The sequence below is a fragment of the Eptesicus fuscus genome, chromosome 11, assembly GCF_027574615.1.
Source record: "Eptesicus fuscus isolate TK198812 chromosome 11, DD_ASM_mEF_20220401, whole genome shotgun sequence".
In the NCBI taxonomy this organism is placed as follows: Eukaryota; Metazoa; Chordata; class Mammalia; order Chiroptera; family Vespertilionidae; genus Eptesicus; species Eptesicus fuscus.
In genome coordinates this window covers 51990414-52018313 of record NC_072483.1, presented here as the reverse complement: position 1 = coordinate 52018313, position 27900 = coordinate 51990414, and the positions used below count along the sequence as shown (strand labels likewise).

Below are 27900 nucleotides of genomic sequence, written 5' to 3'. Positions count from 1 at the left end.
TATAATGTGCGCCTTATATGGTATATATTTATAATCTTCAACAAAAATAGGAATAGTGTTCCTTAAAGGCCAAACAGATGCCAGACTGCCTGCGTTTGAATTCCAACTCTACCACTTATAACTCTATGACCTTGGGCAAGGTATTACCCTTTCTGTCTCCATTTCCTCTTTTTTGATTTGGGGATAATAACCTTTGCAGTGTTTTTGTAAGGATTAAAAGAGTTAAAAATTCATGGTACCTAAAAATACAAAAGTAATATTATTATAGAAATTATTTTACATCTGACTCTTCATAGCATCCCTGGTTTTATGTAAAATATTAGAAAATTTGAAAAGGATACCAACATATAATCCTTAATGCTTATATATAAACTCTTATTGATACTTCTGTGAAAACTATCCTCTCTTCCCCACAAAAGGAATAAAAAAGCATTATTAAAATATTACCTCAAAGTTTCAAAAAAATAAGGTCCTTGAAACTATCCCTTTATCAATATAAATTATAGCTGCTCTGATTGAATGTTTTTAATTTTAATTGAGTTTATTTTTATTCCTTTTTATTGAATTTATAGGGGTGACACTGGTTAACAAACTTATACAGGTTTCAGGTGCACAATTCTACAACACATCATCTGTACACTGTATTGTGTATTCACCACCCCAAATCAATTAAGCTTAGACATGAAGAATGTTCTTAAATGGTAATCTGCTCAAGGCTTTAATCACCTTGTAATCATTCACATTTTCCAAGAGTATACTTATAGGAACATTTTTCCTATTACCAGGTTTACCATGTAGCTAGCAAACTAATCTTGGGCGTAGGAACACAAATTATTTGCCTGAGAAAAGACATTGTTTACTCCATGTATAAAGCTCAGAAAGTGGCTCTCAGAAAGATCAAGTAAATACAGCAGCCATATAGTTGCTTAAAGTTTATTTTTATGTGCATACAAGTTACAAGAAAACAAAACTTTCAAGATATAGAGTATAACATATCAAATGGATTCATTCAGAATTATTTCAATTTGTACAGAAACAACAGTATAAAGTACATGTACAAGATACATTATATAATTTTTTTGAGGTTTCAAAAGCAGTGTTTTGGTTTTAAAATTGTGATACCATTCACATATCATTCAAGTAACATATTTCAAAAGTTAAATTTTTTAACAACTAAAGTAACACATAACTCTAAGACAATCTAAGAGATGAGCTGCCTTTAGCACGATCTTCAAAATAGTGCTGTTCAATTCTTCTACAAAAAGCAAGAAGGTTGCTATAGTTTTTCACCTTCTCAGAAAGTTCATCATTGGTCAATTGTGTGGTAAGAATGGTGTACAGATGGCCAAATACCAGTGCATCTAGTTCAGTAGGCCTAAAACAAAAGTAGAAATGAGAGTAACATAGTGTTTAACTTGTTCGGTAGGGTATATACTATTTTAAAAAACATATTATTCATCTATTTAAAAGAAAAACTCACAGAAAGAAATTCTACCCAACTTGATAGAATTTATTGTTTTAACTTAGAGTTTGTTATAAGATATGAAAAAATAATTTTAAACTATGATTTGCTAGTGTGTGCCTTGCTTTTTGAAGTAGTAGTATTATTTTAATGTGTTAAAATTATATTGGTATGATTGATCATATTCATTTTATTCATTAATTTGTTCACTAGATAAATATAGCATGTCACCGATGTGCCAGAACCTTCCCTGATGCTAGAGAGATAAAAACAAGACAGGTATTCTAAGACATGGACACAAATTACCACAACAGAATTTAGTAAATGTGTTAATAGATGCATAGACAAAATGTTGACAAAGCACAGAGGATTTCACTGTGGTGCCGGGACAACAAAATGATACCTAATTACCAATCATATACTAACAATATATCATTTTAATTTGACCATTTTTTAAGTGACTTAACTTTAAAAATGAAGGTGGCTTCAACAAAAATTTTTCCAGGGGCGTTTCCCTATAAAAAAAATGAAATTTATCTACCTCACGACTAACGGTCTATAAATGGGGCATCACCAATCTACATTATATTAAGATAACCATGATAATTATGAACTAACTAGAGGCTCGATGCACGAAATTCATCCAAGAGTAGGCCTTCCTTCCCCCCAGTTGCCGGCACCAGCTTCCTTCTGGCACCCGGGACCCAGGCTTCCCTCGCAGTCCTGGCTTCGTCCGGAAGGTTGTCTGGAAGGACATCCGGAAGGATGTCCAGTCTAATTAGCATATTATGCTTTTATTATTATAGAAGATTACTGCTATTAGTCCTATAGTCATACAAGTTTTTGAGAAAACATGTGTTAGTCCACCTAAATATGAAAAAATATTACAGTAATCTGGTTTGGCAGAATAGATTTGGGGGGGGGGAGGGTCCTATCAAATCTAAATTTGAATCCTAAAGCTGCTACTTACTTACTAGCTATGTGGCCTTAATCACTATTGATGAATGAGCTCATGCAGTTCCATGGCTTTAAATGCCTCTTTATGCCACTAATTCCCAGATATTTATGTCCAGTCCTAATCTTTTCCCTAAACTCCAGAATCATATATTCAATGAATCAATAAAAAAGTGATACCACACTAAAACTGTAACTAACCCTCCCCCCATTATACTTCAAGTTATTTAAAGGTAACACTGCACATATCTTGATATCCCCAGTTCTTAGTAAAATATCTAAGGAACTGAATCTGTATTTGCTGAATGAAACAAAAAGAAAGCATCTTGCCTAAGTTGTGTAAAATACTTAATTTTTCAAAGTCTCTTTCTCTCTTTTGACACATTCATGAAGTTTTCATAAAAGTCAGATACACAGTTGATGGCCATGTTTAAGAGGGAAGACAACAGGATGGTTTCAAAAAAAAATCACAAGTGTCCTTGGACTTAATAGAAACATAATTCTATCACTATAAATGGACTATCAAGGGGGTGAGGGCAGGAAGAGATTAACCAAAGAACTTATATAAGCACTAGAGGCCTGGTGCACGGATTCATGTACCGGTGGGGTCCCTTGGCCTGGCCTGTGCCCTCTGGCAATCCGGAACCCCTCAGGGGATGTTGGAGAGCCAGTTTTGGCCTGATCCCCACAGGCCAGGCTGAGGGACCCCACCTGTGCATGAATCTGTGCATCGGGCCTCTAGTATGAATATAAGATCTTTGGTTAATCTCTTCCCACTCCCTCCCTTCCCTCTGAGATTCATCAGTCTGATCCATGTTTCCATGCCTGTAGTTTCCGCTCCTGCATTGAGCGTCTACCCCCTGGTGGTCAGTGCGCATCATAGCTACCAGCTGGTCGGTCGGTCGCTTACGCTTTTATATATATAGATAACCCATGGACACAGACAATAGTACAGAAGGCCTTGGGGTGGGGGGTGGGGGGTGGTCAATGGGTGGAATAAAGGGGACATCTGTAATACTTTCAACAATAAAGATAAATTTTAAAAATACATACCCCCAAAAAAACAACAAATAAAAAATAGATCCCTGGAAAGAACCAAGGATGTACAACACGCATGTCAAACTTGCAGCCAACAGGCCGCAAGCCTCATTTAAATAAATTGTAGAAGGTGGATAAATGTAGAGTCTTGGCACTTTGTGAGAAGTAATATAAACATCAACACTTCCATATCCCTAAACACATTTCTCAAAAGATATATCTTATCTTACCAATGCAGAATATTTTTCTAATCCTTTTTTATGGTGAACTACCCTTTGCTTCTTATACTAGAGCTTTAAAAAGGTGAATATATTCCCTGATGCAACTTCCAGTAGTGTAGATAGCATCCTTATCAATAAATGCTCTGAATGAGTTGGAAGTATAAATGTATGTTTAACCTAGTGTGGTCTAGAAATGCCTCTGAAGTGTTCAAAATGTTCTTAGCTCCAAATATACGTTCATATAACTCAAAAGGTGCTGAATTGCATATGGATAACAAGCATACAGAAAGTGATCTGAAGTTACATAAAAATAGCTGTTTTGTGGCCAGTTACTCTAGAACAAGCATATCAAACACAAAGGCTAACATGGGCCAAATAAACAAGGTTTAAGTTTATGTAGGCCGCAAAAAAACAAAAGCTTCAATTTTCATAGAAACAGGTTTATTTCAAAAAGTATAGTATAAAAAAAAAAGAACAAGAGCAATGATAAAATTAATGTTTTCTTCCTGACACTTGGCATCTCTTCTCTGCTACTATCTTTCCTACTTCGGGGGAAATCTTGTTCACAGTGATTACTTTCAAAACTGACCCAAGGTGAATGTCAGTAATTCTGGATCTGACAGGAGACTTATTTCCTTTCATAATTGTAAATAACTGCTCACACTGTTATATTGGCTGGGCCGCAAAAATATTCGTTGTGGGTTGCATGCGGCCCATGGGCCACGAGTTTGACATGCTTGCTCTAGAACCGTGGTTGGCAAACTGCAGCTCACGAGCCAAATACAGCTCTTTGGCCCCTTGAGTGTGGCTCTTCCACAAAATACCACGGCCTGGGCAAGTCTATTTTGAAGAAGTGGCGTTAGAAGAAGTTTAAGTTTAAAAAATTTGGCTCTCAAAAGAAATTTCAATCGTTGTACTGTTGATATTTGGCTCTGTTGACTAATGATTTTGCCGACCACTGCTCTAGAACATCTAACAGGAAGTAGAATACAATATACCAAGTCAAACAAAACACACACACACACACACACACAAACTTTAATGCATATCTGTTGCCATCCTTACAAATTTCAGCAATTACTGATATTTATTGACTCTGACATATATAAATTACCAATTTTCTCAATTCTTCTTAAAAAGTACGCTTATAGTAGTGATTAACATAACTGTATACTATTACTAAAACTCACAGAACTGTGCACATAAAAGTGTCAATTTTACTATATGTAAATTATATAACAATAAACTTAACTTTAAAAAGCAACAAACTCTGAAATATGTTTGCAACTCATATACAAGACAAGCACAAAAAATACATTTTACCCAATATTTCTTCTGAATTATTTAATTAAGCCAAGATCCTTAAGTACTTCCCATTTTAATTACCTTTCTTATATCATATGGACAGGAAACATAACATTTGCACCCTTCTGTTTACTAAGTAGTTGGTGAATTGTAACTTGGATATAGATAGCAATTCTCCTACTAAGACTTTTAATATCTTTCATATATATTATTGCATTTATCTTTATAGACTTTTTATTAGAAAAATATCCCAGGGTGACAAATATATTTTTAAAGTCCTAAGTAATTTGTTGCCTTCTTATTATTCTTTCCACATTTCTGATGGTTAGCTACTATTCTTTCATGTGAATATTAAAATAAAAACAGCACTGTAAATGTAAATATCTTCCTAACCTTCCTCATTTAAATTGTTTGCACTCATCTTTTCTGCTTTACTTCTTATGATTCCATACTTTTCTTTCTGTTGCAGTCAGTCTAGTTTCAAAAAGATGAATTTTGTCTGAGTGTTCCTTAATCTTTCTTTCTAATTATACCACTAACTTGTCATGTCTTCAGACCACTAGAAATAATCTACATATCCTTTCTTTGAATACTGGCCACTATTCTTTAGGACAGTCATTCAAGTTTGTAAATCATGCCCCTTGCCATTAACCTTTTCTATATTTTGCATTTGGATATTTTTGAACTATTTTCCCTTCATTTTCTTAACTGGTGATGTCTTAATTGAACAAACCTCAATAAAATCTTATTCCTTCTGGAAACATTTCATCTTAAGATTCCCAAGTATAATTCTTGCACCATTGTTTCAATATACTTCCCCATCTGTATATGAAGGTATAGTTTCAAATTTTACCATTTACTTAATGGTTACTAGCAATATTTTCTTCTTCTTAAAATCTAACTCCTTTTCCAATTCCTCATTCAACTTAACCTAGTTTTAACCAACATTTATTGAGCTGCTTCTAGCTAACAGACTTTGTTTGAAAAACACAGACCTGCAAGGAGGTCATAAATACTCTGGAATACTATAACTCTTTCTTGATTAAAATATTTCTTGATTTAAAAAATATATATATTTCTACTATTTCTTCTCCTTTATTAAAAAGGTCACATATAAATATCACTTTAAGAGAAGTTTTCTTTTTTCATTCCAAGTCTACACTTGAAGGGAACTAATCACCAAGTAGTCTTTGCTTAGGTATCGTAACAGATCACACATCAGCAAGATAGTGTAGTACCAATTTTGTTTTTGTTGCATTTCAGAAATATGACTCAAGATACTTAAAAGCTACCAACACTATATAGTTGAAGGAATAAAAAGCCACATGTTTTACTATCTACCTTATATATTCATAATATTTTTCAAATTCATTTTCTTCTGCCTTTCCACCATTTAAGCTTCTTTGTCTTCTTTTCCCAATTACTATTCTTGCTGCAAGATCTCCCTCAACTACCCTTTTTCCCTTTCTCTCATCAAGTAAAACTATTGGGCTTCTTTCATGAGCTCTCTCAACAACCCCAGTAGGTAAGCAAGGAGAAAGTTTTATTCTAATTTAAGAGGGTAAGGAGAGGACACATAGGAGAGTCAAGAATAGAATTCAGGGCCTCTAACTTGGAATCCAGTACTATATATCTTGACTTAAGCCAGCGCTCTTTTCACTACTCTTATAAAGTAAATATGCCTGCGATAGATAAAGGAATGAGAAAAGTTTTGCCACAACAAAGTGCAAATACAAGTTACCTTTTCCTAAATGTAATTTTCTTGCATGTTAATATTAATTAAACAGTTGGGTGAAATTAAAATTAAAAACTAAACCTATTCTTTAATCATAACTGTTAAGGAAAAATGTTTATCTAGGTAAAATTATTTCAAACACCTATATCTTAATATCAGTTAACTGTTCCTTGATAGGAAAGCTCTTTGGTTTTGCAACTGTTCTAGATATTTTTATTTTTCATTACGAGTTTAATTATAATTGTACCCTTATGAAGAAAAAATATATATTTTTTAATATGTTTTATTGACTTTAGAGAGAGAGGAAGGGAGAGGGAGAGTGAAAAAGAGAAACATCAATGTGTGAGAGAAACATCAATCAGTTGCCTCCCGTATACACCATGATCCAGGACCAAATCCCACATTGACCAGGGACCGAATCCCACACTGGCCAGGGCAGAAAAGAAAGTTTTAATATTTTCACTAAGTCACATGCCAAATGTTACCTGGTTACTAAATCTTTGACACGAGTTTAAATGAAAAGAAAAATAAGTTAGATCTATCCTCCCAAGAAGACAGCATATAAGTTAGATCTATCCTCCCAAGAAGACAACATGTATAACAAAACTAACTCCTAACACACAAGATGCATTTCAAACAGTAAAACGCACCCCTTCTGAGCTTTTCAAGTCCTAGAGCTTTTGAACTCTTATGACCTTTCTTCGGAGATCAACAGGCTCCAATTTATTTTAATATCAGTTACATATAGTACACATTAATATTAAATATTTCCAACCTATCAAGTCATTTTTGCTACAAATATTAATATCTCTAACCACAAGATGTTTGATATGGCTATAGAAAATGAGTGCCTATAAAACATAATAAATAATAGCAAATAAAGGTTTATAAAAAATTATCAATCTAGCCCTGGCTGGTATTTCTCAGTGGTTAGAGCGCTGGCATGAGCATCAAAAGTCTCGGGTTTGATCCCTGGCCCATCAGGGAACGTGCAGAAGGCAACCAATCAATGTGTCTCTCTTGCATTAATGTTTCTCTCTCTCTCCCCACCAACCTCCTTCCATTCTTTCTAAAAATCAATGAAAAAAATATCCTCAGGTGAGGATTAAAAAAAATCATCAATCTAAAAAGCAAGAAAATTTTATTAAAAAGCCAAGAAAAGGTTAGAATTTCTAAGCTAACCATTGAGATTAAACTGCTAATTTAGTTCCATCTTAAACTGGATCACAGGATAGCTGATGTGGTACACTAAAAGTATAACTTTAAAAAAAAGAAAATTCATTCTTTGCCTACATTAGATATTCTTCTCCAAATTACAAAAAAAACCTGTATTAATGAAACATGAATTAACCTATATAATAAATATTTAATCTATATCCTTCTTATTCTCTTCTATACTTTATAAATATTTTCACTACTTTAAAAGATCCTATCTAATAAAAGAGTAATATGCAAATTAACCATCACTCCGCTACACCCACAAACCATGCCCACCAGCCAATCAGGAGCAAGTATGCAAATTAAGCCAACCAAGATGGCTGCGGCCACAGAGAGCAGGAGGGAGGCTTGGGTTTCCCTGGTGATGGAGGAAGCCAAGCTTTCCGCACACCCTAGCCGGCCCAGGCCTCCGCTTACGGCTACAAAGTTTCAATTACAGAAGATACATAAATCCCAACAGAAATGGCGGCAGCCACGGAGCTGAAGAGATCAGGAGGCTAGGGTTGCCCCCGGCGATGAAGAAAGCCAAGCTTCTGCAGCCCTGGCCTGCTTTGACCTCCACTTAAGGCTACAAAGTTTCAACTATAGAAGATAAATAAATTCCAACAGAAATGGCTGCTGCCACGGAGCAAGCAGAAGGCTTGGCTCCGCTCGAGGCTACAAAGTTTCAATTGTAGAAGATAAATAAATCCCAGATACCAGGGCCTCGCTTGGGTTGCCGGAAGGCGTGGCCTGCCTGCAAACCGCCACAGGCCCCTCGCCCAGGCCACCCTACGAGTCAAGGGAACCTCCACCCTGATCTGGGACACCCTTCAGGGCAAACCAGCTGGCCCCCACCCGTGCACCAGGCCTCTATCCTATCTAATAAAAGAGTAATATGCAAATTGACCATCACTCCAACACACAAGATGGCTGCCCCTCTGTGGTCAAAGATTCTGCCCCCATGTGGACACAAGATGGCCACCACAAGATGGCCAGCAGAGGAGGGCAGTTGGGAGGGACCAGGCCTGCAAGGAAGGGCAGTTGGGGGAGATCAAGCCTGAAAGGGAAGGCAGTTAGGGGTGTCTAGGCCAGTAAAGGAGGGAAGTTGGGGGCAAACAGGCTGGAAGGGGAGCAGTCAGACATCAATCAGGCTGGCAGGGGAGTGGTTTGAGGGTGATCAGGCTGGCAGGCAGAAGCGGTTAGGGGCAATCAGGAAGGCAGGCAGGCGAGCAGTTGGGAGCCAGCAGTCCTGGATTGTGTGAGGGATGTCCAACTGCCCGTTTAGGCCCAGGATCGGGCCTAAAGGGGCAGTTCGACATCCCTTGAGGGGCCCCAGATTGGAGAGGGTGCAGGCTGGGCTGAGGGCCACCCCCCCCCCCGTGCACAAATTTCATGCACCGGGCCTCTAGTAAGTTAATAATCGTGCTTGTCCACCCCCAACAGTACTTTTTATTGCTTAGCTTTTATTCACTTTTCTAGTCTTAGGCCATCACCCTACATAGACAAGTGTGGTTACACTTCATATGTTAATAGTACTTTGCAAGCTTAGAATTCTGTTAATTAAGATGTCATATTTCGCCCTGGCCGGGTGGTTCAGTTGATTGAAGCATTGTCCCATACACCAAAAAGGTTGCTGGTTCAATTCCAAGTCAAGGTACATACCTAGGTTTTGGGTTTGGTCCCTGGTTGGGGCGGGTATGGGAGACAACTAATGGATGTTTCTCTCTTACATTAATGTTTCTCTCTTTCTCCTCCTTCCTTTCTCTAAAATCAATAAAAATATAACCTTAGGTGAGGATTTTTTTTTTTAAGTCCTATTTCCATACACAGCACCTTGAACGTCCTCTAGTAGAACCTCTATAATATCGTATACTAATAACTGGTTTACATATTTGCCCTTTAGAGAAATTCTCAGTCTCCCAGAGCCTAACACTATGGCTGACACCTATGAAGTGCTAAGTAAATGTTTAATAAAAGCAAAAATAAATTTAAATACAACTAAATTTTTTCACAAATATTTCTTGATAAAACAACTTCTCCATGATAAAATAAGTTTGTAACCTAACAATATAGAAAAGAAACTAACTTAAAAAAAATAAAATTTCTTACTGCTTATTGAAGAAATATGGTTGTGTTCCCAGTCTTTGAGAAAGGGCTTGACAGCACTGGTCGACATCTTCCAAGACCTAATATAGGCAACAGACCCCAAAGAAAAATATTTTAATTAGCAAAACAATAAAATGTACCTAAAACTATATTACAGTTTATAACAAAAATATAAATTTAGGTAATCTTACCTAATAATAGAGAAACATGTAAATTGATCATATCTCCACTATGCCCACAGCCAATCAGAGTGAGTATGCAAATTAACCCAACAAAGATGGCGGTTAATTTGCATACATACCTGGGTCCCAGGAACCTCCTCGGAACCCAGGTCACTCCCAGCTGGCCATTGGGCGGAAGCTTTAGGCTTGGGAAGGGGCCGAGCCTGCAATCAGAGGGACAGGGGAGTCCCCTTCCCAAGCCTAATGCCTGGGGCGGAGGCTTTAGGCTTGGGAAGGGGCCAAGCCTGTGATCGGAGGTGCGGTAGGGGGCAGGGGGGGAACCCCTTCCCAAGCCTAAAGCCTGGGGCAGAGGCTTTAGGCTTGGGAAGGGGCCAAGCCTGCAATCGGAGATGCAGGTGGGGGAACCCCTTCCCAAGCCTAAAGCCTGGGGTTGGGGTTAAAATCAATGGAAGGGGATAAAATCAATGGAAATATGTCTTCAGGTGAGGATAGAAAGGAAAATAAAGAAAGAAATGTCATATCCTATGAAAGATACATCTTGAAAATGCTTCAAGAAAGTTGTCATTTTTTCATGGTGAAGGGACTGGAGTCCGTGTTGATGAAAATACCTTGGCGGCTGCGGTGACTGGCAGTGGCTGCAGCAGCGGGGTGATGGGGCTGGTGCCGTCCCCTGATCAGCCCGGTCGCCTCCCGCAAAGGGAGGCCAGACTGCGGCTTAGGTCCGCTCCCAACGGGGAGCGGGCCTAAGCCATCAGTAGGACATCCCCTGAGGGCTCCCAGTATGTGAGAGGGGGCATGCTGGGCTGAGGGACCCCTACCCAGTGCACGAATTTCGTGCACTGGGCCCCTAGTCTTTTATAATACTAGTATATTTAAATTTGCCAATAGGTCACATATAAAATGTAAATAATATTTCCTATAGAAGACATACAAAGAAAATTTGAGAGCTAATTTCCTTTAAATGCAAGTACAATTAAGTTACTTGTAAGGATTACTATCAAGAAAGTTTTTACCTTAAAACTCTACTAGTACTCCCTACAAAAACTGTTTTTGCTGAATCCAATGATTTTACAAATATTAAAAAACCTGCTTCATAAAAATGACACTGCTGACCTACCATGAGCAAAAGCATTTCAATTGTTTTTTTCACTAGTGGAGATGGATTTTATTTACTCCATCCCTATTAATTTACCCAAGGTCCCTTACAGCCAATAGCACACATAAGTGAGTTGTCTGGCTAGGACTAAGGGTAGCCTTATAAAAGAGGCATTAGCCCTAGCTGGTTTGGCTCAGTGGATAGAGTGTCAGCCTGCGGACCCAAAGGTTCCAGGTTTGATTCCAGTCAAGGGCACATGCCTGGGTTGTGGGCTCAGTCCAACGTGCAGGAGGCAGCCAATCAATGATTCCCGATTATCACTGATGTTTCTATCTCTCTCTTCCTCTCCCTTCCTCTCTGAAATCGATACAAAAAATAAAATTTAAAAGATGTTTAAAAAAATAAATAAATAAGAGACATTAATTAGTCTAATGATATTTAAACTCAAGACCTTGATAAGATTTATATTTCTTAATCTTGCTACTTCAGTATATTTAAGACCAAAATCTTAAAAAACATATATTAAGCACTGTATTTAATGGGGTGTTTTTTAAGCCCTGATACTGTAGATCAATATTTATTGGCATAAAAGATGCCCACAATATACTGTTAAATGGGAAAAACATCAGGTTATAGAGTGGGCAGGTATAATATGATCCCATTTAAGGAAAATGTTATTAAGAGATATCTAGAATAATGTTCTCCAAATAGTTAACAGTGGCTATTTCTAGGTGGTATTTCAGGCCATTTTTATTTCCTTTTTATTAACTTTTCTGTATTATATAGTTTGTTTTACAATCAGTATGTGATTTTTATAAAATTACTTCACGTCAAAGAAAATAAGAGCAAATGTTTTGTTAGTTTTTTATTATGTTGGGATTTTTTAAGTACTATCAATACAAAAAAATGAATTTAATACTTGAAAGGTTTATCTTAAATGCATTAAGGGTTTGTGAACTTCAATCTGAACTGACCTGGTCCAGAGTCTTGTTACCCCATCCAATAGCTTTCATCTTACGTTTGACTTCCCACTGTTTCTGATAGGCCAAAATACGATTCAGAGGCCAAGGGTAAGGAGATCCATATCTAGCATGTGTGATCTAAAGCAAAAAGATTTTGTTAAAAACATGAGTCTTCCTAAAAACAAAGCCTCTTTTTCACAAATAGAATTCTAAGGGAAATAGACTGTCAGAGAACACAAATAGAGCAATCTGAAAAAAAAATACAGAGCTTGCAATCTAAAAAATTAAAATTTTAAAACATTCCTTTTAAAAATATATAAACTTATGTACTTCGCAACCAGTTATATCAAACAATGACACATAGCTTCCCTAAAATGTATGTGCAAGCAAAATTAAAGTAAGTGAAAAACTATATCACTAATGGTATAAACCACAATGTTTCATTTATGAGCAGGGACTTACAATTCTGAACAAAAGTATTTTCTCATTAAATTTTAATTAAGATAAATGCTGCAGAACCACTCACCTCCCCTACTGTAGCTTCATCACACCACTGGAGATACAACTAGGAACAAAAGAAACAGTCACAAGAACTTTAGAATACCAAAGAGAAAATGGATAAAAAGAAAGTTATTTCTTGCCACAGTAATTTTTTATAAGCCAACTTTATAAAAGTCACATATATGAGGGGCTTTTATCTCCCATATAAATATAAAATAATTATATATAATTATTAAATTTAATGGTGGTACTTAATAAAAAGATTTCTTATTCATATAGTAACATCTCCAAATACCATTATTTTACAGATATTATTTAAGTACACCTAACAAGGACAAATAAAGTGATAAGTGAGCAAGAATCACTCCTTTTTACAAACAGAAAAATCAGAAGTAAAAATGTCAGGCAATTTTTTCAAAGATAATGATCAAATAATTTGGGTAAGCATCCTAGCCCTTGAATTGCTTGACTATTTTACTATTTCTCAATAACTTTAAATAACCCATAAGAAAACATTATTTTTTATGAGAGAAAAAGCTTATTTTTAAGGCCTATTATTTTCTATTATACCTCTGCAGTCAACAGCATATTGTTGACTAATTCCATGTAGGCTTTCATTTCTGCTTTTTGGACTTCATCCAACCCATCACTAAGAGAATGGCCCTAAAGGGAATTTAAAAAAATTTAAGAGCATCATATTAAATATACAAAAACTTTCAGTTATGTACTACCAAGTAATATAACATCAATCCTTTTACTGCAAATGTCCAATGGATTAATTTCCAAAATGTTTCCAAAAAGAAAATTATTTTATATCAAAACGTTATTTTATACTCTATGGCTACAACATATTAATAAGTCGTATTTGTCATTATAAAATGATTCTTTCAACGGATAAAATTACGTTATCAACTATTTCACAAAAGAAGAAAACAACAATGGTCTGTAAACCTTGTTACTTTAAGAGACTAACCTTATTAATAATAAAATAAATGCCAAAAGATTGACATGTATTACTTATAAATTGGCCAAAGATAAATAAAAGTATAGGGAAATAGATACTAATTTTTAAAATCTACACTATAGTAATGAGTGAATGCATAAAATGATATAACCTTTAGTTCAATCTGGCAATCTGTTTTTAAGATTTTAAATATGCATACCCTACATCACTATATTACTCTTAGGAATTTATCCTAAGGAAATAATCTGACAAGTGAACAAATGTGTATGTACAAGAATATTCCTCATAGCACTCAATAATAGCAAAAAATTGGCAACTTGCAACTTAGGTATCCATCAGTAAAGACAATAAATTATAATATACCCATATAATAAAACACCATACAATTTAAAAGGGTAATATATATATACACACATATGTGTAAATTTATATATATATTCATTACTATGGAAAAATTTCCAAGCATACTGATGATTTCAAAAGACAGGTTGCAAAATAACTAATAATAGTTTGACCTATGTTTTTCTATATATACAAAGAAAAAAGTCAGGAAGGGTTTCCCCAAAATGTTAATGGAGGCTGTCCTTTAATAACTATTAAAATCTAAACTAAATAATTCAAATGGATAAATTAATACATTCAACTTCTAAACAGATGCTATATCTCCCTTCTTAAAGATTAATTTGACATTTTTAAAAACCTAACAGTTTTCATTCATGGCCAAAATTCTCATAAGCATAAGTTACAAAATTATCTACCATTTTGTAAAAGTCAAATTACCTCTTTTGCCAATGATTTTCATTATTTAAAAAACTTGCACTTCAGAAATATTTCTCCAGTAGTTCATACTGGCATTTTCTAAAACTAGGTTAAAATCCATGTAAATGTTAAAACATGCTAAAAAATGATGAATGACTTATTTAAGAGTAGCTGTAATCAAATGTATTTGGTATCTTTTTTATTACCTTGGCTTTAACGAATTGGACTATTGGACCAAGTTCTGATACTACTTGATTTCCTACATGAATAAAAGGTACTTTACCTGTTGAGGGGAAAAAAAAAAGTGTGAAAACACTGTCAGTATATTAAAGTTTCTGCTAATAAACATAGGAAATTAACACAAAACTGAGATATGTTTTATTAATACATAATACCAGAAAACTATAACTTTTGAAAATTATAGTTAAATGTGTATGTTAAATTCTATAATTTTAAATACTGGTTATTTACTAATTTTAAAACAAAAAACAAAAGAACTATTTGAATTATTCATTTCCATAATTCTCACTTATATATAATAACAGATCACAATAGTCCCTTTTCAGCACTAACACTAACAAATCACTCTATAGTCGTAAATATTAATTATTCAATTACATGAACCAAGCCCAGATACTGGTTCATGACCACTGATAGATTTCAAAGAAATTCAACTGGGCCTTGTCTTCAATCTATATTTAAAAATACACTTAAGAAGACTTCCTTTTGTGTCTTCTACTTTCAAGTCTGATATTCATTAAGGTTGATATTTTAAGTACATAATGGTGTATTAATAAATGTCTTTGAATCAGAAATTAAGAGAATTAACAATCCTTGAAAGTATGTTAGTTTATGAATCATAATACAAAGTATGTTTGTAACATATATTGGAGAAAAGAACAAGTAGGATACTTATAAAAACTGGCTTTTGTAAATAAATGTCATGTTAAAAAATTATTTCATTCCTATAAGCACTAATAGTTGATGAAATTATCAGAGATGATGAGAACAAAATAATCTCCAAGTAGCAATAAAGTTTACCCCCCAAACTAGAGAATAAACCTTGCTGTCAGGCCTAGTTCAAACAGAGTTCACATTAACAGCAGGCTTCTTCATGGTCCTTTTCAATAGATTCACTCCTCTCAGCCTCAGTTAGCCTGAGGGTAATGGATGAGGTGCAAAGCACCAACAAAAGCTTCATATGCATCCATAGGATAACACATTACAAAGGAAAGTCAGGCCTCTTGGAACACAACTCAATAGAAGACATATTCATGTTACCAACATAGAAACACTGAATTCCGCATTCTTTTCTTCTACTGTTTTATAAATCTTGCAATAAAGAAAATATTTCTTATTTGGGTAAGAATTAGGGCATATTGTTTTTTAGTGCAGATCCTTTGAGATAAAATAATCTTAGAATAAAAACTATTTATTAATGAATGCCTAGACTGAAGGGTATTTCTGGGGTGTAACATTTTGAGAGCAAAGTGTATTTCTCCTTTTCAATAACCAGTTTGGAGTTCTTGGAAGAAAAAGATTTCATTTTATTTCTTTTCTTAAAAATATTTTGAGCACTGTAGATTCTGAAAAAGAGAAGCAGTGGGGGTAATAAATTAAATACTTATATATCACAAAATATAAAAATATCCTAATATATAAAAAGCCAGGGGCCGTCATGACCAAAACAACCAGATGGCCAACCAAACAGCTGGCTGCGTGGGGCAACAAGGCCAGCAGGGGTGTTAGTGAGGGACGACCAAACGACTGAACAGCAGGCTGCATGGGGTGACCAGGCCGGGACGACCAAACGACTGAACAAGCAGTCAAACTCAGATTGAAGAGGGTGCAGGCTGGGCTGAGGGGACCCCCACCCCATGCACGAATTTCGTGCACCAGGCCTCTAGTGTGTGTGTGTGTGTGTGTGTGTGTGTGTGTGTGTGTGTGTGTATAATGCAACAAAGTAGAAGTGAATAATGGTTTTTGTTACTTGCTTCACTTAAAGTGAAGCCAATGTTATATCTTTATTGTATACTTATTATAAGGCAAAAAGCACAGTGAGACAGTTATTGTCTGGTACCAATCAAAGGTTATAAAAGAAAATTAAAGGCACTTTTACTTACTTTAGGCAGAATAATCATTTTTAGAACTTTTATTTATTAAGAAAGCAAGGAGACGTTGCCAAGCAAGCATGAAGATTTAGAGAAATTAGAAAAAGAAAAAACCTTGGATGTCATCATATCCAACCACCTCATATTACAGATGTGGTCACCAGAGCTCAAAAAAAGAGATGTCAAATTTCCCAAAGAAACTGTTAATATGTGACAAAGTCACAGAAGAATTAGACTAAAATTTCCTAACACTTAGCCAAGTGCTCTTCTGACTATTCCATGATGCTCTCCGCTTTAAAAATCTTCCACAACATCCCTGGCCAGGTGGCTCAGTTGGTTGGAGCACAGTTCTGTACACCAAAAGGTTGTGGATTCCATTCCTGGTCAGGGCACATACTTAGGTTGCATGTTCGATCCCTAGTCAGAAGGCAACCAATTGATGTTTCTCTCTTTCTCCCTTCCCCTCTCTCTAAAATCAAGAAAAACATACCTTCGACTGAGGATTTAAAAAAATCTTCCACAATGTTAAATAAGTAAATAAAATGAAATACATTCCCCTGATCACCCCATGATGAAAGAGACTAATACTAGAGACATGATAAAATGTAAATATCTTAATAGAAAGTGCCATTTCATCTACCTATAAAAGCCCCCTCCGATGAATGAATGTATATCTGTATGTATGTATTATTGTAGTCTCTGCAATATTTATCTGTTTGTCTTTCATACTCTATAAAAATAAGGTAGATATCTATCTAAGTGATACTTAAGTATATAATATAGTCATTTTAGGAAGCAGGTAGGTATGGCTTCTCTTTATTTGCCAAAGATATCAAGTTCAGTATTAGATTACTAATGATTTTATATGGATGCATACACTCTTTGTATGGCTACCTAGAGGAAAAGGATAATTCAATATAATTCATTTCTCCAGAATTCAGTAAAGTTTATAAAACCTATGTGTATAATTAACAAAAAATGAGTCAGTTAATGGCCTTCAAGAATATAAAATATGTCTATGTTTATAAGTCTGGAAATTATTTCATGGAAATGTTTTAAAATATATATTCATAAACCTATAAACACAGGGTGGGGCAAAAGTAGGTTTAGAGTTGTGAGTGTGCAAAACACAGGTTTTTTGTTTATTTGTTTTTTAAATATATTTCTTTACTGATTTCAGAGAGGAAGGGAGAAGGAGAGAGAGAGAAAAACATCAATGATGAGAGAGAATCATTAACCGGCTGCCTCTTGCACACCCCCTACTGGGGATTGAGCCCGCAACCCAGGCATGTGCCCTTGGCTGGAATAGAACCTGGGACCCTTCAGTCCACAGGCTGACGCTCTATCCACTGACCAAGCCGGCTAGGGTGCAAAACACAGTTTATATATTATATTTTCTTTTGAAAATGTACTAAAATTTAATCACTCATAAAAGCTGTAATTATTCTTGTATTATTATTACTGTATTATTTTCCACATGAATATCTGTAAACCTACTTTTGCCCCACCCTCTATAGAGTATTCATATAGAATTTTAGAATTTTCAGTGTGTATGGAGAGAGCATCTTCACAGCTTTTAACAATTATTACTACCCTTAAGAACATAAGATGGAAAAAAATGTTTAAGACAAGTAATCATTACAATGAAGACAGGTAAATATTTCCCTAAAAAAAAAATGTAACACACTTATGCCCATCGGTTATATTCAACAAGATTTATTCATAAAAGTATGATCTATGCTATTATTGCTCCAGCAAAAGCATAGTTATAATAATCCATATCAATTCTATTTAACATTTATCAGCTTTGTGGCATTATCCTAATAAAGAGGGGATATGGAAATTGACCGTCACTCAGCCAAAAAGATGGCCGCACCCATAGCCACAAGATGGCGGTGCCCAGTCCTCTCAGCCCTGCTGGAGTCCCCCAGTCCTTGGGGGGTGGCTGCTGAGAGCAGGCAGCGTGAGCGGCCTGGCGAAATGTTTGCTTCGTCCACCCTGGCCACGGAGGGCCTCTGGGCAGCGGGCATGGAGAGCGCCTGGGGCGGGAGGTGGGGGGAACGTTTGCGTCATCGCTCCAGTGACGAGGCAAGCATTCCACACCTGGCTGCGGAGGGCCTCTGGCCAGGCCAGGCGCGGAATGCTTGCATTGTTGCAGGCCGGGCTGAGGGACTTCCCCGCACCCCCATGCATGAATTTCGTGCACCGGGCCTCTAGTATTTTATATTAAAAATATCTAATCATCCTTATTTAAAACTGTGCTAATACATGACACATAGAAAAGCAATACTGATTATGAAAAATATCAGAAAGGCTAAAATCTTAATAGAAAGTATCTTAAAACTTGTTAAAACGAAAAGAACTAAAAACCAAAAACATTCAGAGATGACATTAAGACCTATGACAAATTAATTTAATTATTTCACAATTTCTCTTCTTCCATATTTATAATGGGACAATATAATTTAGAGAAGTCTGTTTGATAATAAATGGGTCCATCAATATTAAAATTTGTTTTGTGAAGAGGAAACAGTCCTGTGTAAAAAAGACTAGCAAAATCTAAGATTTTGTATTTTCCTAAAATCTACTATTTAAAACAATTCCTTAACTTTCCAGTAAATATTTCTGACCACAGAGCTGAAATGCATAGACAGGCCCACCACAGTATTGTCAAGTTTGCAATTTTACTTTATAAAACCATAGGGAAATTCTTCAAAGAGTAAACAAAAGATATAGGCATTTAAAAAAATCTAGGTACAAATTGGACTAGCACCAAGTTTGTCAATGTATAATAACAGTAGAGAAGAAGACACTTACCAGATGGAGACATATATTCTGCATTTGCCCTACAAACTACTTTGATAGGCAGATTACACATTTGCAAAAAGGCCTGTAAATCAAGAGAAATACAGTAAGCCTAGGGAAGTATATGCATATTTGAACACAACTTTTTAAAAACTTCTTTTCTAAACTTAAGTAATCACTTATATATCTATTGAAAGTGAAAGATTTATATTCCAAACAAAAATAAAATATTTCCCTATTGAAAACCCAGTATGATGTAGACACCAGTGAGTGTATGAAGTTTAAAGCATTTATATATTTACACATTTAAGAAAGGAAATGTAAATTATCCACATTTATTTTACTGTATTCATTTACATAAGTCAACAGTATTGTACATTGCTTTAATTTTCTTTAATAGATGGCAAAAGTCCAATTATTATAAGGAATTATTACTTAATTCTACTATTCTTTTTTGTCTTAGGATAAAGCTCTCAAAATGTTATTTCTGCTATTTTAAAGTTCTCTCCAATAATACTAAATATCCTAACATGTAGTTTTTATGCTCATTAATCACTTACTAAAGATATAGTTTATTTTTACTTTGTTTGAAGTAATGAAAATTTTATAAGCAACTTAAATATCTAACAATAGGAAGTGGGTAAATCATTTATGATAAATCCAAACCATGGAATATTATACAATTTTAAAAATCACACTTTTAAATAAAGAATATTTTATGACAGGAAAAATATCCACATTATAATACTAAGTGAAAAAATATAAAATTGTATTGATGATATATACTAATTCATTTTTAAGTGTTTTTAAGACATCAGTAAACTCTCTGCCAATATACATGCCTTCTGATAGATTCTCTCCACTGTTTTTTTGTAACACTCAAAGGTTACTCCCCTTGTTCTCTCTTCTATGACATGTAGGTTTCTTTTTCTCCACTCACTATATTTACCTATCTTCTTTCTATAAAATTGTTCAATTGGGATAGTCATCCTATATAATAAAAGGCTAATATGCAAATTGTCCCCTCTACTGGGAGTTCCACCAGGGGATGGGGCCGGACTGCCAACCACCCACAGCCCCTCCCCCCGGCCAGCCATGGCCCCTCCCCCTGGCTGCCCCACGTCGGCCCCCCCCCACCCCGATCAGGGGCAGGGCCAACCACTGGCCTCCCATATGCCCTTGTCCCCTCCCCCCACCACACCCCAATCTGGGGAGGCCAGCCAGACCCCACCCATGCACAAATTGCACCAGGCCTCTAGTCCTATATAATAAAGAGGTAATATGCAAAATGACCATCACTCCAACACCCAAGATGGCCGCCCCCATGTGGTCAAAGATGGCCACCCCCATGTGGACACAAGATGGCCGCCACAAGATGGCCAGCAGGGGAGGGCAGTTGGGAAGGACCAGGCCTGCAAGGGAGGGCAGTTGGGGGTGATCAGGCCTGCAGGGAAGGGCAGTTGGGGGGGAACCAGGCCTGCAGGGGAGGGCAGTTGGGGGCAACCAGGCCAGCAGGGGAGGGCAATTAGGGGCAACCAGGCCAGCAAGGGAGGGCAGTTAGGGACAATCAGGCCGGGAGGGGAGGGAAGGGCAGTTAGGGGTGACCAGGCCGGCAGGGGAGGGCAGTTAGGGACAATCAGGGCAGCAGGGGAGGGCAGTTAGGGGCAACCAGGCCAGCAAGGGAAAGCTGTTAGGGGTTACCGGGCCAGCAGGAGAGGGCAGTTGGGGGCGACCAGGCCTGCAGGGAGGACAGTTAGGGGTGACCAGGCCAGCAGGGGAGGGCAGTTAGGGGCAATCGGGCTTGCAGGAGAGCAGTTAGGCGTCAATCAGGCTGGCAGGGGAGTGGTTAGGGGGTGATCAGGCTGGCAGGCAGAAGCAATTAGGGGCAATCAGGGAGGCAGGCAGGTGAGCAGTTGGGAGCCAGCAGTCCCGGTGGGATTGGGCCTAAACGGGCAGTCGGACATCCCTCAAGGGGTCCCAGATTGGAGAGGGTGCAGGCTGGGCTGAGGGACACCCTCCCCCCCAGCACGATTTTCATGCACTGGGCCTCTAGTAGATTATAATGGTTTTAATTACCACATACAAATTAGAAAACAAAGTTGTTATCTATTTCAAAACTGAGGAAACTACTATAAACAACAGTCAAATCTCAGTTGAGATAAATTAATAAATAACAAGGCTAATACTTACCATATATTAAGTCTATTAATAGACCAGCATATCCTAGCCAATAAAGATTTCTCATAGGGGTTGCCTATTACAATTCCTTCCTCAGTACTATATTGGAAATCAGTCTTAAGATTCTTTCAAAGCAGTAAGAGTGTTCAACAGTGATTATTATCTTATATGAAGAGCTCTATTTACCTAAAAATATGTCAATTCTCTTTTTTAAATCTGTCTTCCCAAAACTCCAGTCTTCTAGAAATGCTCCTCTCTACAAATAAACCACCCATGACTCTGATCCCTCTCTACTTATACCCTCTGATTCCTGCATTGCTCTAAAATTTATGTCTACATGTCTGATGTCATCAAGTAAATGTAATATCTTAGAGAAGCAAGGAATAGATTTGAATTTTTGTAATTCTGTCACCCCTCCAACTTCCCTCATTTTCCTACAGCTACCATAAGACAGTGCACTACTTATACTAAGCATTCAATGCTTAGTGACTGAGCCAACCAAAGCTCTCAGAATTTATTGTGGCAGAGGTTCAATTATTTCCCTATATATGTTCCCCCTCTTTCTCTACAGTGGTAGAACCCATGAGTTATATCTTCACACGTGACTGCCTGAAATAAGGACTTTATTTCCCAGGCTCTCTTGTAACAGGGTGTGGCCAAAGTCTAAATTCTGACCAATGGGATTTAAAGTTCTGGGCAACTGCTGGAAAGTTTCTTAAATAGGAACCATTTTTTCCATCCTGTTGACTAGAATGTGAAAAGGATGACTGTAGCCACAGCAGCCAAACTAAATCATTAAGTACAAATTCAGTGTTTAACATGGTAGAACAATAGGAGTAAAGAAGCCTAGGTCTTTGATAGTCATGTAGTCACCAAACCTGGATTACCTGTGTTTGTAAGAAAAAAAAAAATTTCCATTTGGGTTTTTTGTCACTCACAGACAAAACTTAATCCTAACTAATTCACCAACAATTACTGTTTCTAAGTTTAAGCACCACCTCAGCCAATCAAAAGCTGATTCCTCTGTGTCACTGTAAGTGTATATTAACATTCCTCTAAATACCATAATCTGCACTCACAATTTATAGTAATAATAGTGAGCTTCTTGATTGACCTCTAAGTATAGACTAGGGAAGTGGTTCTCCAACCTGGTTGGCATGCATCAAAATCATGTGGAAGGCTTATTAAAACACCGTTTGCTAGGAAGAGAAAAAGAGAGAGTAAGTTTAAACAGCTCTTTCAAGAAGGCTAGTGAGGAGAAGGCAGGAAGGATTAAAAAGGTCAACTCCCTTCCATTATACATGCAACAGCACTGATGATGGAGAAAGGCTGAGCTCATTAAAACATAAATAGAAAAAAAAGTGAAAATAGGCTGAAATTACAAGAAACGGGTAGAAAAATTGACATGCAAAATCCATGAGAAGGGAAAAAGGAATGGAATAAAAGCACAGGTGGAGAGACTTTTGCCAAAAAAACAGGACACTTTTTCCACTGTCATATAAGGGGTAGTCGGAAACAGTGATGAGAATTGCAGTATAATAAGAAAATTAGAGGGTGCTCATATTCCATGATTAACAGAAGGAGAAATCATGTGCTAAGAATGAAGGACTAAGAGAGGATTGAGGCCCTCAAAAGAAGAAAGGAATTTGAAAGAACTGCTTATATTTTCTCAAAGGTCTAAATAATATTCAGTTGTTAGTTAACAGTCATAATATATAAAAAATAATAAACATGGTATACTGCATTTTGCTATACTAGATGCATAATGGCAACTATACTAATCAATATTCCAGAAAGCTGTATTTCACAAAAATGATTAAGCAAAATTGTAATGTTCTGTAATCAAAGCCATACTTCCAGTCCTGTGAATTTTCTCCTCCTTTACTATAAATACAAACTTAATTTTGTCCAATTTAACATCAATTTTGTCCAATTGATGGTATAACTCTGGTTAGCCAAAGATTAGTTTTACAATATCCTACCTAATAAAATAGTAATATGCAAATTGACCGAACCTCCGCTATGCCCAAGCCACCACCAGAACATTTACATCATCGCAGAAAGTTCTATTGCACCCAGTGGGTCTGTAACAATGGTAATCAGTGCATTAAAGACATCTTAGCAAAAAAAAAAAAAAAAAAGACATCTTAGCAAGAGAAGACATGAATAACAAGCAACTCCACTCTGTTCTCTTTTCAAAAATCTGCCAGCCAAAACCATGCCCACCAGCCAATCAGGGCAAGTATGCAAATTACCCAACAAAGATTATGGTTAATTTGCATACGCTGAGGGAGGGAGGAGTGAAGACTGAAGACAACTTAGAAGGAAGAGGGAGGAAAATTGGAAAGCAAGGTGGCTGCCAGAGGGAAGGGCGGGGTGGGGCGGGGCAGAGCGGGGCGGGCAGCAGCAGCGCACGGGTGCAGGCGCGGCGGCCGCAACGGAGGCGGCAGCACACGGCTGCAGCGGCCGCTTGCAGAATTCTTCCTGCAAATGGGCTACTAGTTTACTATAATTACTCTTCATCCCTGATTCAAAATATGTTTTCTTAATTAATCTGTACTTCACAAAGAAGTCTGATGTCACAAACACAGTATTTTCATGCAAACTTTCAAAATACAAAACAAAACATTACTATGATTGTGTTCAAGAATATAAAAATTCTAAAACCAAACCAGGCTTTGATTCAGACAGTATTACCCCTTTCTCTTGTAGGATGAAAGAAAATCCCCAAAACATTCCAAAATAGTATTTTCATCTTTCATTTTCATTTTCAATCCCCTATCAGCACTCCAAATACTCCAAATAAAACAGGCATGAAACAACAACCTAAAACACATTTTACTTTCAATCTGAAATCGAAATCTGCATGTTTTTATTCTTATCTAAATCCAAAGGAAAATGTAGTTCTAATTATAGTAAAAAAAAACTTAGGATAACTCACCTAAGTCCTATTCCTCAGTTGGATATTTTATTCCAAACTAATTCAAATGATTGACAATATAAAGTTTTTCAGTCAAAAACTTACTACATTCTATCAGAATAATGATGTATAAACTGTGCTGTCCAATATGGTAGCCACTAGTCATCTGTGGCTATTTAACTTAAATTTAAGTGAATTAAAGTTGAATAAAATTTAAATTCAGTTCCCCAGTCATACTAGCCACATTTCAAGTGCTCAAAAGTCACATTTGGCTACTGGATATCATATTTATTGGACAACACACAAAACACACACACACACACACACACACACACACACACACACACACACACACACAAAACCACCAGAACATTTACATCATCGCAGAAAGTTCTATTGCACCCAGTGGGTCTGTAACAATGGTAATCAGTGCATTAAAGACATCTTAGCAAAAAAAAAAAAAAAAAAGACATCTTAGCAAGAGAAGACATGAATAACAAGCAACTCCACTCTGTTCTCTTTTCAAAGACCTGGAAATGCTAAGGTACAACTACATTCTTTGAAACCAGACAAGCATGTTCTATTGAAACACTGAGAAGCCCAATCTTGAAGGCCGCCCCATCTCTTTTATGGACACAGGTGACAGAAGTATGTACAGATCAATATCATCTTTGTCAATACTTTCCTGCAGGTCTGTAATATCAAGGTGTTAAGAAACTGATATTATACAGAATAAAAATACAATCAAGGATAGTTTTATCTTTGGTAATTTCTATCCCCTGCATCTACAGCCCACCAAGTGAAAAGCCAATTTAACTGCCTGGTTAAAATAAGCAGCTTTAAGAAGCTAAGAAAGCCATCCAATGAGAGAAGTATTATCTTCTGAAAATTTGCTGAGACATGAGAGACATGAAAAAGCCACTGCCAGCAGGAGTCCTTTAAAATCTCAGCAACTATGGCTCAACCTTCAGGAGATTAAAAATAAGTATGCAGGTCTCTTATATTAATATAAGTAGGAAAGTAGAATAACATTAATGAGAAAATCAAACAAAAGCAATACATCTCAAGTATTATGCATATCTAGTTTCTTCAAGTCTTTATTCATGGAGAAATATACTAATAATAATATTCCAGAAAGAAATGTAGGGAGGAAATCAGTGAAATTAAATTCAAAGCCAAAAAGTCATTCATTTCTTTTACAGAAAACAATAAATATGATAGTTCCTGACAGAAACAAGGAAATAGAATCCACAATATTAAAAACCTTAAAATATCAAATATTCTTTTATTTAATTGCATTATGGCTTTTCAAAAAGATAACTAAAAACAGTTCAGAAAATGGTGAAAAGGGCTCCATCCCAGTTGAATGGAAACACAGCCAGCCAACAACGGGCCTGCTCTGGTCGCTACATTTACCCAGGGAAGATGTTGCCTCATTAAGATGCTATCCTTACCATCATTTAGAGCAATTGACTTTCTGTTGCTGACTCATAAGCCATACCACCATTATGACTGGGTGAACCATTAGCACATCCCCACTCCTTAATTGTCACTGGATAAGTGCCCTAGCAGAACTTAATGGATCCTAACAAAAGATAGATGTAAGAAGCAAGTTGTTTAAATGGAAGACTACAGTATCTTTTGAAAAATGAAAAGTCTTTGCATCAGTTTTAAGAGTCAGTATAGAACAAAAAGGAATTAATAGAGCAGAGCCTCCCAGTGAGACATCTCGCAGTGGAGTCTTAGCGACTGACTGTGTTAGCTTGAGAAAGTTCCTTTATCTCATAAGCATTCTGATTTCTAAAATGAAAACAATTTATTAAGCAGAGTAATTGAGGTACTGTATGTAAAATATTATTTAAAATCAAAATAGCAAAATTGTACACTAAGATAAAAATCTCTAAATAGATATTTAAAGGATAAATAAGGCAACATAACCCAAAGTACTTTTTTAAAGAATAATGTAAAGAGCAAATGTATGATTTCTGTTTTTAATATGTATCTCATATAATATAAACTCTTTCTAACAAGGCAAAAACAAGTGAATAAGGATATTGACATAAACTTTTACTTTACAAATAATTTTTCTAAGTAACACACTGATGAAACTGATAAAAGGCCTCTACCTCCAGAATACACACTCCATTAGTACACAATGACCATGTCTATCTTATCCACTGCATTATCATTGGCATACTACAGGTTCTCAATAAATATTTGCTTAATGAGTAAGATATTGACATTCATAATAATAAATGCAAACATAACTTCACAGATAACTAGTAATATACAACAAAGCTCACTGTTCTTTAAAAATTAGATGTGGGAGGAATTGGGGGGGAGACATCTATAATACTCTCAACAATAAAAATTAAATAAAAAGTCTGCAACCCCAGAAGAGGGCCCTCCCTCAACCATGTTGCAACCCTGTCTTGAACTTCTAGCCTCCAGAACTAAGAAATAAATTTCTGTTGTTTATATGCATACAAAAAAATAGATGTAACTCCTTTTAAATTCAGAGGATTTTAAAAAGTCAATAATATTACAAATATCAATAAACAGTGTTTTAGGAAACAGTAATAGGAATTCAACTTAAAAAAAATAGCTGTGCAGAAGTAATCAGAAACCACAATTCAATAAGCATAAATAAGCGTTAAATAGAGCAAATTTGTTGCCAAAACATGAAATGCTATTGAGAGCAAATCAGAGGACCTCCCATAATACAACTCTCACCTGAAAACTATTCCTGGAATATTTGACTCAATTTTAGACACATCAACATCTGACAGCTATAGAAAAAAAAATCAAGTATAGAATAAAAGCAACAAAAACAATAACCAGAATAGGAAAAGATATAAACTTTCCCTGTTAGAATAAATAAAAGTAAGTTATAGGGTCAAAATTAAGCAAAAGAGATATAAAATAGGCAAAGGAAGGAAAAGATTAATTCTTGTAACCCAAGAACCTAATGCAGTACCAGTTGCATGGCTAGCACTCAATGAATAATTTTGGAGTAAAGAAAAGAAACTTTTCCCCCTGAAGTCCTATAATAAATGTTTTAAAGTTTTGTTATTTACAGATAAAATAAATATTACCAACTGAGAAGAATAAAAATAGAAAAAAAAATTCTTAGGATGCGCTAAATAGTAAATGGCAAGAATAAAATGTATTCTTTTCATTTTAATAAAATAATGGTAACTCAATATTGAATCATTTACCAATGAGCAGTAACAACGATCTTCTTTCCTCTTCTTTATTCCAAAAACAAAATGAGCATTGGTAAAATACATAACAGTATTCTTTAATTGCACTTAAACAAGAAATTCAACAATGCTTCCCAATCCTATATAATAAAAGCCTAATATGTAAATCGACCAAATGGTGAAACAACTGGTGAAATG

The 27900-nt window shown here is 36.0% G+C and overlaps 1 protein-coding gene across 1 annotated transcript in view; it reads right to left on the bottom strand.

The window, feature by feature from the left end:
- Positions 1 to 919: 919 nt before the first annotated feature.
- MTX2 (metaxin 2) overlaps positions 920 to 27900 on the bottom strand; it is a 60918-nt gene continuing 33937 nt past the window's right edge. The window contains exons 4-10 of the mRNA XM_008138527.3: positions 19414 to 19486; positions 14692 to 14768; positions 13333 to 13425; positions 12788 to 12826; positions 12274 to 12399; positions 10025 to 10101; positions 920 to 1375 (exon numbers count right to left, since the gene is read on the bottom strand). Of these exons, the coding sequence (XP_008136749.1) occupies positions 1192 to 1375; positions 10025 to 10101; positions 12274 to 12399; positions 12788 to 12826; positions 13333 to 13425; positions 14692 to 14768; positions 19414 to 19486 (669 nt within the window). The 3' untranslated portion in view covers positions 920 to 1191. The remainder of the gene's footprint in view (positions 1376 to 10024; positions 10102 to 12273; positions 12400 to 12787; positions 12827 to 13332; positions 13426 to 14691; positions 14769 to 19413; positions 19487 to 27900) is intronic.